General features: G+C 35.5%; 1 protein-coding gene across 15 annotated transcripts in view; it reads left to right on the top strand.

Annotated features, from left to right (window-relative positions):
- Positions 1-442: 442 nt before the first annotated feature.
- LOC143898083 (band 7 protein AAEL010189) overlaps positions 443-13,871 on the top strand; it is a 17,291-nt gene continuing 3,862 nt past the window's right edge. Inside the window, exons 1-9 of one of the 15 annotated variants that reach the window (XM_077407196.1) lie at positions 1,608-1,622; positions 1,701-1,861; positions 2,918-3,041; positions 10,972-11,078; positions 11,671-11,743; positions 12,470-12,552; positions 12,816-13,019; positions 13,122-13,177; positions 13,746-13,824. In XM_077407196.1, coding sequence (XP_077263322.1) covers positions 2,960-3,041; positions 10,972-11,078; positions 11,671-11,743; positions 12,470-12,552; positions 12,816-13,019; positions 13,122-13,177; positions 13,746-13,824 — 684 coding nt within the window. In that variant the 5' untranslated portion in view covers positions 1,608-1,622; positions 1,701-1,861; positions 2,918-2,959. Of the gene's footprint in view, positions 606-669; positions 1,257-1,308; positions 1,486-1,607; positions 1,623-1,700; positions 1,862-2,917; positions 3,042-7,084; positions 7,289-10,968; positions 11,079-11,670; positions 11,744-12,469; positions 12,553-12,815; positions 13,020-13,121; positions 13,178-13,745; positions 13,825-13,871 lie in introns of those variants that run through there. The other 14 variants (XM_077407193.1, XM_077407188.1, XM_077407187.1 and 11 more) reach the window with 14 other exon arrangements.

Genomic DNA, 13,871 nt, shown 5'->3' with positions numbered 1-13,871 from the left:
TATCTAAATAAATTGTAATAATTTTAAAACCGAGGGAAAGATTTTGTGCGGCGGGATGAAATAAATATTCTCGTCCCGAGCTGCAGCAAGTAAATTTCGCAACGAAGAGTACAATATCAGCAATATTTTGCATAAAAAAATACATTTTAGCAATATCGTACGAATAAAATCCCTAATAATAATTAAAAAAAAAATGAGTTTCTCAATTACAAAAGTAATCGTAAAATATATCCGGATAAATTGTAGTAATTTTGAAACCAAAGGGAAGAACGCCCATGCACAGCGGGACGAAATATTCTCGTTCCGATCTGCGGACGAATTTCGCGCGGCAATGTTGCCGCAAATTAGGCTCGCGCGGGACGTGCGAAACGAGCGACGCGGGCGACGGGCGTGGGGGTGTGGGTGTGGGTGACTATTAACGGACGGCTACGGTTCGTACCCGCGAGGCGCACCAAAGTCGCGTGCACTACCCGCTCGTCGGGGCGGCGCCCGGACCGTTCTCGTTCTATAAAGCGTCGCGACGCCGTGACGACGACTTCACTCCCGTCCTGCCTATTCTACACCCCCCGTCAACAAGTTACGCGTCGTCGGCACAGTGAAGCAAGGTGATGGAAAAAGAAAACAAAACAAAAATCGCGCTCTCCGCTCTCCTCGCGAATCCGAGCTCGTTGTTCCCATTGAGTTGTTCCCTGTCGCCCGTCATTGACAAGTGAGAAAAAAAAAAGACGGAATTTGATCCTTTCCGCCTGCCGACGAGAGGGATGCTCCCCCAGAGGCGGATAAGGACGGGCGAAAGAGAGAGAGAGAGAGAGTGGAACGACCTCTCGGCATCGCGAATTTGCGCGTCTGTGCGATCCCGGCGCGGCATTCCCGGCGAAGTAAGCTGGACGGAGGAGAGGCTCAGGCCGGACGGTTCGCGTGCGTGCTCGTGCTCCGAGAATCGAAGACGTGATTTAATCACCGCGTCACGTGGCACCGACTAGGGACTAGGGAGCGGAGGTGCGAGCGCGGTATCGCGGATGTGCCATCAATCACTCGGCTTCCGCGCGTTTATCTCGCTCGCGCAGAAACGTTGCGTTGGCCGCGCATCGGAGGTGATCTTCGTTCGAGCGGTTTGACACACGGGATCGTAAAGTAACCAGGTCGCGGCAATATTGTAGCAAATATCTCGGGAACGCCGATTAAAAATATATTGTGAAAATACCGCGATAAGCGACAGTTAAAAAATTAACGCACGACGCGGGACGGCCGCGGAGGTATTTCGTCGTGAGATTGCAAATATTGTATTGCGTATGGTATACGCCGCGCCGCAGCCGCTGCACCAGCGAATGTGGTCGAAATGTTCCGTTCATCTTCCGAAGGATCGCGGTTTATTGACGTTGCAACGTTTGGACGTAATTTGTTTGCGACGAAGTAAACAATGTGGTGACATATGGTGACGTTTAACGGATCGATTTGGAAAAAGAATTCTCTATCGCGCTCTATGTGCGTGTTTTCTATAAAATAATTGCGAAGTTAATATTTGGACGTGATATATTTACGATAATGCAATAATATTGTAAATACAGCGGTGACATTTAACGAATCGATTAAAAAAAAAAAAAAAAATTCTGTCATTCTCCGTGCGTATTTTTCCAAAAATAATAGCCAACTTAACATGTGACATAGAAGCTATAATTAATTGTAATATAATATTACAGGCGGATGTATAGAAGACGCGATCAAGTTTCGCGTCATACGATACGATATGTGACGACTATAAAGGAAGATAGCAATTATTATCTAACGAAAAGTGTAATTGATTAGTCAGAAACGCTTATTCGAATCTTGGCAAAAATTTTCTCAGAGTTCTCTTTATCAGGTATTTTTATGTTAATTTTTAAACAAAATTAGAACATTTTTCAAGGCAAATTTAAAGTAAGTTACCCTATGTTGGTTCTTCCTTTTTTTTTTTTTTTTTTTTTAAATTTACATATTGGAGAATATTAAATGGGAAAGAAACGAGGAGTTAATCGTCTCAAGTATAAAATTTGAAAAAATACGAGTGAGAGAAGAACACAGGAGTTTTGCGTAAAACTTTGGTCTTTTTATCTCCAACGAATATAATAGGATTGATAATTCTTTGTTATATGAATACAAGGGTGGTATTAACATGATGTATCGTAAAGATAGGTTTAAAAGAAAACGAAGCTTATATCGAAAAATCGAAAAAATGTTAAACAGATTATACAGCACTTTGATATTAAAATTTCAGCACTTGATATCTGTGACATGACAATAAGATCTTCAAAGAGATAGTTTCCAAGAAAAGATATGATAAAATTCCATGAGTTTTATCAAATCTTTAAAATTTCATGAAAATTCTAGATTTGTTTTAGATAATAGACATTTTGCGTCTACATGCAAGATAATATTATATAATATTACGAGCAATATTAAAGCTATATCGTTTTCTTCGGATTACAATGGATCTCTCTGTTATGCAATATTATTGCTCGTTTGCAACAACAATATTACTTATATAAGACAAATTACAATGTCACGATGTTAATTGTGATCCTTTTAAGGCAGACATTTTAACAATTCTGCAATCTACGTTTGTACCAAGTTGACATATATATTGCAATCTTGGCGATGTAATATTTCTACGGTGCCTTTGCAAATCTTTTTTTATATATAGGACTAAGATTTTAGAAGAGAACTCTCTTAAACGGTATTTTTATAACAATTATTAATTCTAAGTGTATAATGTAAAAGAGATGAAGATTGATATAAAATCAAATAAGTGCGTGTTCAAGCGCGTCGCACTTTATACGCATATTGCAATGTATTAATAATAATGAAATGCGTTATATCGAAGTATAATGAAAAAGCTAATTGAATTCTATTATTTACTTACTGGTCTTTGTTTATCCAGGTGGCGAGGTTCGAATCGCGCGTCAATCCCACCGATATACCTATGGCGACCATGAGCAACAGCAATGGATCAACGATGCAGATTAACACCCGGCCCGACGACATCCGCAAACGGATTATTGGATGTGAGTTCTTTACGACAACTAAATTATTGTATAACAGAGAAATTTGCACGATGGAACTTGTATGCCATATCCTAATTTCGATTACGAAGCGGGAAAGAAAGAATAACGTGTGACGCACGTATACAGTTTTTATAATTCTTTTTCTTTACTTTTATTTTATTCTATTTTTCCTAATTTTAGTCTGTTTTTCAGATATAAAGAAAGTGTTTTTTTTTATCTGGTTTGTTTTACTTCTTACTTTGTCCTTATTTATTTGTCGTTATTTATCCATTTCTTTTGTTTTATCTTGAAATTATTTTGAAAAATGTGTAACCGATGAACATTAATACGCGCGTCATTTTCGTTTCACGAATGTAACCATTAATACTAATGATTATGCCGAGCGTGTACGTGGCGGAAGTCAGACGAAAGGTTATAACATCGTTGTTCAACCTTATAGGCTCGACAAATGAATTATTTCACGAGTGTAAAGAAGGTCATTCTTGATATGTGGCCGAACTTCAACATTGTACGATAGTCCGTCGATAGTTTTATCGTTTGATTTTATCTTATTAAAAAAAAAAAAACTGATTTGGGGGCGGGCTTAGAACTGATTGGTGATTATCTACAAAATGTAAAAAATTTAAGGAATATATGAATATATTTCTTAAATTTTTCAGCAAATAATATATATCTCTTATTCCCTACTGTTTCGGTCAAATATATATATATCTTCAAGTTGCTTATATCAGTAAAAAAAATATATATATACATATGACATGGCAAACTTTTAACAAGACATCGATAGAAGGGTATAGCTAAATTTCCCTTTATTATCGGGTTGAAACTCGCGGAATAAATGCGAAATCGCGCGTTTAGCATCCATCAGGTTGTAATTATAGACTAATACCGACGAAAATAGTAGCTATATGCTCTCGTGAAATTCAGGCTGTTGGAAGTAGAGCGTATTATCGCTTCGCAAAGATGCCTGTGAAAAGAAGCGGCACGCTGTCGTCCGTACTTTTCTATTTCTTGTCAAATCATTTCGAGCCAAGTATTCTCATACCTGTGTCACCTAATAATTTGCGGCTCGCGATAAAGCGTTCCAATTTTACCGTCTCACGGCTGTCGGTGATCAGTAATAATCGCGCGTCAAACATAGTAAGTGGAACAATCGGCTACGGGGGCAACTCGCTTCGTTTCAGGTGAAAAAATCCGCGCATATACGGCTGATCTTGGCCGCCCGTTCTTTCCGTGTCGTTAACATCCCGAAACGAGCAGTTTTGTTGTCCAGATCTGTTTTTTATCCTGAAAATATTTGGGTCGATTGTATTTCTTTATATTAATTTCTCTTTCGCGGAAATAACCAGGACGCTTGTAATTTCTGATATGTTTACCGATAGAAAAGTGAAAAAGAGCTTTAATTTTGAAAACCGATGACAGATCGACATACTCTTCAATCAATTTTAAATGATTTTTATCCATGCATATTTATTACTTTAAAATGTTTGATGTACTTTTAATATTAATACAGTAATTAATAACTCGACGGATGAGATAGACAAAATTTCAATAATATTGGCAAGCGTGATTTAATAATTGCTTGTAATTAATTAATTAATTAGTCAAATTTCGAGGTAAAAGAACGACGGAAAAAAATCTTAGATTACGATATTTTTCAGCGGTTTTCAGTTTTTATATTATGAACACTACTACAGATATGTAGTCTCATTAGTAATGCTACAAATACAAAATTAAGAATTTTAGTTTAACTTTCGTACGTAATTTAATCTAATTTAATGTGATCTTTGTGATTTTTGTTATTCGTATGTAATATATTGGCATATGAGAATTAATAATAATATTAAATTATTGATGTTTGGTTTTTACCGTCGTTTAGAAATTTATACAACACGCTTAAAATGATTTCGAGAGCTATCCTCGCGTCGTCAAATTTACCGGAATGACCGACGACGATTTCCCTCGGCATTTTCATCGAGGAAAAATCGAAGTCTAAATTAATCGAAAGAAATACTGGATCTGGTACACCCTTTACAAGAATACGTGAACTTGGAACGCATTAGCATATTCACCTTGTATTACAGCGCTTTCTATAGACTCGCTATAAGCTCGCGTCGACCGGCCGGTCGCACGCGGCTGATGCTTATACTCGGGAAAATAAGTCGAATGAAATATCCAGAACGGAGACAGAAATTACCCTAGGGGCTGGCGACGAACGTAATGTCGCCTTGTTTTCCTCGGGGCGATGTATAACACTGTCGCCGTCGCCGCCGTCGAGTAGTCCCCGATAGATTCTCGATAAGCTTTTGTTGTTTCGACTTTCACAATTTGATCGGGCGATGATAACAGTCGAGCACCTGTAAATGACCATTCCGACGATGATCTAGCTGATCTAGCACGCACGAACATTTTATACGATATAAACAAGTACATAAAGACTGCGGTAAAATTAGCGCGTTTCCTGCGAATTATGAATTCTCAGAGAATCCGAAAGTATCTTTAAAAAAAAATTACCTTATGACTCTGATATCTCTGGTGATACGAACAGTTATCTTTGCCTACGCTCTTTGCAATGAAAATGAATGCGAGAAGTCCCAAAGCACGTTTTATTTTTAATTTTTTTTATATGGACATTATTAAATACGATAAAAATATGAAACATCGGAAACTATACAGAATTCTTTACTTTTTATAGGATGACGTAAGAGACCTTCGATTAAATTTTATACTAACGATTAATTTTTTAATTTGTTTTTTTTTGTACACTTTTAACTGCGTTACGATTTTATCTATGTTTAATATTATATTATAATTGCGCTGAAGAGATGCAAAAAAAGGACGGTTGAAAGAACTACGCTATCTATATACTATTGACGATACTTATCTTATATCTACAAAAGTTTTTACAAGAATTATTTTTTATAAAAAATATACGCGTCCTACTTACTGCGCTTGGCTCTCATTGCCATTTTTATACCTCGTTTTGATTATACAAATATGATATTTTTTTATCACAGGACAGAAATCTGTCGGTAATTTAAGAACAAGCGACGTTTGCTTATTATAATTCTCAATAATGATAGGAAACTTTCTTCGCCAGTTAATATAAAATATCAAAATGAACAAACTTCCTTGACCATAACTGGCAAATTTATTAATAGACGTTTAATAAAACGACATTTTGGTCCAAATTCGAACCCTCTTCAGGTGAATAAAGCTCTTACAAATACATTCAACGAGTCATGATATGACACTGTACCCGCAAGTCAGATACTGAAGACTAAAGGCAGAAAAAGAATTTCCCTTTTATATTGTGTTAACTTAAATAAAACAAAGGAAATATAAAATTAGAATAGCTAAGTAACTCATAATTCTCAATATTTACAGAACTTTTTTTTTGAATCACCCTCATGTTATCGGGAAGCCTGAGTTATCAGGAATTTCTCCGAAATCATCTTTCTATTTTGTAGCGCGAATTGTGAAATAAAATGCTGCCCCATTTTTTGGGGAAGAAGACCATCTCATGGTTGAACGCTGAAGTTTCAGCGCGCATCTACTCGTGTCGAAAGAAAAATTGAAACTATATAAACCAGTTCGTTTGTTTCCCTGGGATGATGGGCGCGTGTTATTACCCGAGCGTTGTCTCACCCTCGTGAACAACAACGGGCACGTGGGTGGTCGAACGGAGGGAAAACTAAAAGGGGGGAAGACTGAGAGAGAGAGAGAGAGAATGATTAACCGAAGGAAGGAAGAGTTTTGCGGACAAGAGGGACAGACGTAGAGATAGAGAGCGAGGGATGAAAGAGTGGCGAAGAGGGTGAAGGATGGGCGGCAGAGCCGGCGAAGGTAGGGTGGCCGCGAGCGCGCATCTCGCGCATGCTGCCTCGACGAGGACGAGGGAAAGGGACAGACGAAAGGGTGGCTACTGGGCCGAAAGGGAAAGAGCGAGGGTGAGCTGGTTGCGCGAGAGGGAAAGGGAAAGGGAAACGCGGGCAGAAGGAGAAAGAGAGAGAGAGAGAGAGAGAGAGAGAGAGATTTTACCCTGGCAGCAATATCTAGTCGCGGTAAACCGCGTGAGAGGTGAATAACGCGCTCCTAATCCAGTCCGTTCGATTCTCCATCCCTACTTCGTTCCTGTGAAACGCGAAATATCTACCATCTTCCCGAGCCGCTGGCATCAACGGTCCGGTGGAGTGGATAGTGCAGGACGCTGCCGATTGTATCCGAGATGACGGAAGGTGAGCGAGGTGAGCGACTGGAAGTGAGGATTGACAAAATTCTGTCGATTTAACGCAGACCGATGACACGGAGACGCTTAACGTACTTGCTATAAACGCTGAACAGTGAGGACCGAATTATTAATCATTCTCATTGCGCTTTGTCTCCATTTTCCCTTCGTACGTTGTAACTTGGCGCGAGACACTACCGTGTCTCTTGATTATTACAATTCTTTTCTGTTACAATATGGCTATATTGGCTAATGTTAAGTTTTTTTTCTTACATCTATTGCCATGCTTCTTTTCCTTTGGTTAATTTATGTCAATTATTTTTTTCAACTTACGCTGGTTAAATATTTTTTATTTATTTTGATGAATATTATCTGTTATCTAAATTCTAAATTTTTTACGTTATATATAAATATATGTATATTTCATGTATAAAATATATTTTTACTATGTTCGTACAAAATGGCATAATATTAAAATAAGATGACATAATAAGAACGAAATAGAGAATAGAGAAAAAAACTGTCAAGAAAATTAGCGTAAATTAAAAGAAAAAGAAAAATGTGCGCAAGCATTTATATATTTATATTTCCTCAGGATGAAACAAAAATTGCTATTATTACCGTTTTGTCTGTAAATTGTCGCGTTTCTCCGATGCGTTTTGGGAGCCAGATTGAGATTATGTCTGTTTACGAATATTGTACATGCAACTCAGAGATAATTGATTTGTCGAAATGTTCATTTTATTCTACGCTTGTTAGACACTGCAAGTCTATATCCTTTGTAGCTGTTTAACTACGTTAAACTTTTTTGTACTTAAAATGAAATAAGTATATATAATTAAACGTTACTGGAAAAAAATAAAGAAAAAGTGCAAGAAGTTCGGCTACAAAGGTTACGATAAGTCTTATATTGCGCAAACTCAACAAAAATAAAATTATTATCTTAAGTTGCACGCCTGCACGACAATCTTTCGAAAGCCAAATCACACTTTTCGAAAGATTATGATCGCACTTTCGTGCGCCTGCAATTTCGATACCGTCGAGTATCGAAATTCGCCGAGATTACGTTGGCGTTTTATGTCCCGGCGGTGAATATTTCGCTTGGACGAGTATCATAAGCGCTAAATAAAAATCGATCGGGGGTTTCTTCCGAAATTTCATTGGGCGTTTCCCTGAAACACAGTATCGTAGAATTAGAATAATTTTTCGAATGTAGGTTGTGTGCACGTGTGTTCTCTATGACGTATGCATATATTGATCGGTTTGTAGAGCAGCCGAAGGCATTAGTATAGAATCAATGACAATTGTATATTACTTTACATACATACGCACGTGTGTGTATGTGTGTGGACACACAAGAGCGTTTTGTAAAAATATTTTTACAGCTTATCCATTGTCGCTCGTGTAAATTCAGTGAAGGAAGAAATAATTGCAAAATTATTTTGCCGATATTAAAAATCTGCACGCGAGTGTCTAGCTTCGAAAAGATGATCGCACGTTAACTCCTGCGATCGAAAATAATCAATCATCGTGTATGTACGTGTACTGTTATCATGCTGTTGTGCAATTGTGCCTCGAGAATTACTTGCACTACTTGCGCGTGTGCGCAAGAGTTCTACGCTTCTAGATTCATTTACTATAATATTATATAATGAAAATTATCTGAGAAAATTACGCTTTTCGATACCACTTCTAATAGAGACTATGTGTATGTTTACGAACACGTTATTTACGTATTACAATCGCGTTGTGCTTCATATCCGGAATGCTTAACGAGGCTGGTTAATTATCCTGTTATAATATCGTAGAGAATTTTATCATACCCTATGAGATCAGTGTCGGATAAATAAATATTGTTTACAAGATTAATCGATATTGATTAGCTGGGTAAATGACTATAATGTATTTTTTATTCCTATGACAACAGGAACGATGAGGATGAAGCATACCTATATAGGCCGTACTTTGTCGCACAAAGTAATTTCGCATTCTTGTGCAACAGTCAACATTAATATTATTCAAAGACGACAGAATTCTATATGCAAATGAATCACAGATAATGCGATAATTTTCTGAGAACTGTACTTATAGATTTCCAGGGAACACACATTGCAAAAGGGAGGAGTATATGATATAAAAATTATTTTTGAAAATATTTCGAAGGCTGAAAATAATGATAATTTTTTTTTTATTTTTTTTTTTCCAAAATAAAGCTACTGTTTAATTTTAATCTTCTCTCAGTTTTAGATAAATTCTATTTAAAAAATTCAATCTTGTTTTTTAAATTTCCGTTTTAAGTTTTAATTTAGGACTCAATTAAAAAATTGATTGAGACAAATATTTTGACTGCTTTATTTTGCCAATAATATAACTGGCAAGTTCTTATCCTTAATGTCATCAATTGCAAACCTGAGATAGAGTAAAAGACGAGAAGCAAACTGCAAGTTGTTGCCTGAATTATTTGACAAGAATGAAAGTTAGGTCAGAATCGGAAATATTCACTGGACGTTATCAGACGTTGTATACACTCAAAAAACTAGATAACAGCCGTCACGGACAATTATGACAAGCGACAACGACGTAATTGTGTTGACGTTGTCGTTATCCGATGGCAACTTTTTAGGATACACGCTCAACTTTCGCCCAACTATTGACGAGTGCTGTAATTAGAAATTAGATCGCTAAGGTCACCTCAATATAATTTCCTCTTCATAAATCTCTATACAATAAATCTATTGTTTAAAATATAGAGCTGTAGGTTAGAAAAGGACCAACTTTCGATTCTCATGAAACTCAAAAGTATATGTTTTTAAATAAATATATTCAAAAGAGTTTTTGGTAAAAGTAAAAATTAATCGGAATAACATTAAAATAATGGCGTTAAGTTATTTGCAAGAATTCGCAAATCGCGGATATAGGACGATCCTGACCTTAAATGTTCCAGTTGACGTCTCTAATGTGATTTCAACTCAAGCGAAAATTGCTTCAGGTTGATGGAACATGTCGTCACGCAAACTAGTCTAATTTTAGGCTAAATTAGATTAGATTGTGTTAAGTTAAGTTTTTCTGTAGGGTGAGGTGCGTAGGAAGGAATTCTGCCCCTTCATGTGTTTACACGTTCCCTTTATTGGAACAATAATAAAATAAGTGCGTAGAAATTTATTAATTTTATCATTATCAATATTACTGAATTTTTCTTTAAAACACTTCAACCTTTCACTCTTTGACTGACGTATCAGTCGGTTTTGTATCACATGTATATGTACACGCATACATTTTATGTGTGTACTAAATGTTATTTGTGCCAAAAATCATTTTAAAGGTATTTATTTGGGAACAACATCTGGGACGTTTTTACTAACTTTTTCATAAAATCGGGAAGTGGATCTTTTTGGAACTACACATCCAAATAGATTTAATAGTAATTTAATATTAAGTGAGTCATAATAACCGTTTATGACAACATTCAAGTAAATAAGAAAGACCGACTGTAATGGCCCTAAGCGAAGAAAATATACATAAATTCACGCGAATAATATTACATATTGGTACATTTTTTATTTACTTGAGATTTAATACGGTTTGAAAATGAACTCTTCAATTTTTTAATTTCGAGACTGCACTTATTTTTTATTTCATGCGCGTATTCAAATCGTTTCGACTATTTAACGAATAACGTTGCAAAAAATTGCATTGTAGCAGATGACAGCGCGCAGTCAGACTCGACGACATGCGGGAACATCTTGGTGGTATTATCGTGGATTGTCGTAATATTGACGATGCCGTTCTCCCTCTTCGTTTGCTTTAAGGTAAGAGTCTTCTTCGGAGGAAGAGAAAAGTTAAAAAAAAAATCCCTCGAAATGCTATTCTCGTCTGCGAAATTTCTCGCTATTCGTTGACGGTTGCGACGACGAGCGTTTTAATTAGCAATGTTGTTCCAGTGTAACTATAGTTACATGGAGTTTGTGTATAATACTGCCTTTGTCCACAGTGCTCGTTTTCACAGCGATATTATTAAAGCGGCTCATTGAGCGCGATATGTATCAATGCGCAGCTATATCATATGCTTTCATTAAGCTATCTTATTAATAGCCCGTATCGGCGATCTTTCCTACTAATTCCGCGATAAAAATGAGCATTAATTTACGGCACTGCAGTGCCAGTCATCGATTACTCTGCAACCTTAATTTTTATAAAGTGAAGTTATCAATTTGACTGGTTTCATCTGATTATTAGCGAAATTGTATTTTATTAAATTGTATTAAATTACACAATTGTATTTATTAAATTAATTAAATGTAATGATATTTATTAATTGTAATTATATTATCTTTAATTTACAAAATTCTAGTGAAATTGCAAGTTACGATACAAAATGCATATATTTTTTTTAATTTTTAGGTCGTACAAGAATATGAAAGGGCCGTCATATTTCGACTGGGGCGTCTTCTATCGGGCGGTGCTAAGGGTCCCGGTAAGATTAACACCATTACATTAATTCATTTGTTTTAGAAAAAAATATAATCTGCTTAATTATTACTGCACGGCTAATGATCCTAAACTTTGTCTAAACTTCGAAAATTTTCAAGTAATTCAGTCATATACGAAGATTCGAATCGATTTAAATATTATTTGCTACTGAAAGTTCTTCAGAGCTTTTCATGCTTGGAAATACTTGAAAGATTTTATAATATCTGGAAAATGTGTTTTCTTACAAATGTTTAGATATTTGAAGGATTTTTTAAAATAAAATTATTATCTACGTTTAAAATAAATAATGAGAAGAAAAATGATAAAGAAGAAGTATTTTTCTATCGTTCATGTGATAAGGAAATAACTTTTAAGATATTTTCAAAGTATTCAGAATGTTTAAGATTTCCAAGAATCTCATAATAATCTTCCAAAAACAGCTTGAAATTTTTGTCGTACATTCAAAGTAAAGTTGTCTTGCACTTATTAAGATATATATATACAGCATTTACAATTACGCTATATTATATTATAAGAGAAAACTTGATATTGTTCGTACTCGCTACGCGACTAGAATTTGAAGATATACAAGGCGAGAGATAATTCGGCTGACATTTACGACCCTTTTTTACGGCGCATCTTTTTTTTATATTATGTCACCGCTTCAAAACATTTTACGCACGATTTGTTATCGACTATCGAAGCGACATAATCGTGTTCACGCTTATAGGAATCTTTTTCATCCTGCCGTGCATAGACAACTACGCGCGCGTTGATCTGCGAACGCGGACATATGACGTACCGCCGCAAGAGGTAATTGCACGCAATTATTGCCCATTAAGATCGTTGAATACTGCTTGAACATTACATTCCTGTCTAATAAATATAGATTTTTTTATTTATTTGGTTAATATTAGTAAAATATGGAAATTGTATAGAAAAAATATATATACAATAAAATTAAAATTAAAAACAAAAAATTATAGAACTGGAAATATTATATGGAGAGAAATTAAGAATTGTATTAAATATAGAATGTGGATGTATGTAAAAATTTATCTGTCTGTTCATATTAGGTATTGACGAAGGATAGCGTTACAGTATCCGTTGATGCGGTAGTTTACTACCGCGTTAATAATGCGACCATTTCGATTGCGAATGTGGAGAACGCGCATCATAGTACGAGGCTGCTAGCTCAAACAACCCTGAGAAATACCATGGGGACGCGACCGCTTCATGAAATATTAAGCGAGCGGGAAACGATCTCCGGAAATATGCAGGTATATAAGATATTTATGCACAAATCTGCTCCCTACGTTCCCTAAGTGTAAAAAGTGAATTAATATGCATTAATGACATTTTGATGATCGCGTTCATATTAGGTTTCTCTAGACGAAGCCACTGATACTTGGGGAATAAAGGTAGAACGAGTAGAAATGTGAGTATATGTACAACGTTTGTCCTGTTTAATATAGCAGTAATGACGTATTTAGTAAAATGTAACTTTTTATGTTCAACAAAAAATAATTACTTTTAATGACTGAATATAATTGCCTCTAAAGTGCTCTCTTGTGTCACAATTTTGAGAAACTTAAAGTTAAAATTATCTTAAAAAATTACATAAAAATAAACATTAAAAATATGCTTGACATACTTTAATAGATATATTATAGCTAATGACGTGCTGGAATAAATTTTCTGAGTTTTATTTAAAACTGAGTAGGTATATTATTAGAACTTTCGCTCTTTGGAAGAAATTTGTATAAACATTAAGATTGATAAGATTTTTGTGATTAAATTGGACCTATATAAAAAATCCTATTGTAAAAATTTATAATATTGACATTCTTCAAAATGCTAAATACAAGTCTGATATTAATCAACCAATTATTGTAACAGATCCAATATTTGGATTAAGTGATAGCTTAATAGACGTAATTATCATAAAATTGATAAAGACTTACATAACAACAATATTAAATTGCAACTTTTTTATGATTTTATAGCAAAGATGTACGACTACCTGTTCAATTGCAGCGGGCTATGGCGGCAGAAGCCGAAGCTGCACGTGAAGCACGCGCTAAAGTAAGACGTTAACATACATATAATGTAGAAAACCAAAATTTTTTTAT

The sequence above is a fragment of the Temnothorax americanus genome, unplaced genomic scaffold (genome assembly GCF_048541705.1).
Source record: "Temnothorax americanus isolate GAGA-0224 unplaced genomic scaffold, ASM4854170v1 Scaffold22, whole genome shotgun sequence".
NCBI lineage: Eukaryota > Metazoa > Arthropoda > Insecta > Hymenoptera > Formicidae > Temnothorax > Temnothorax americanus.
Note: the sequence above shows the minus strand (reverse complement) of the source record. Positions and strands in the feature narration are given on the sequence as shown.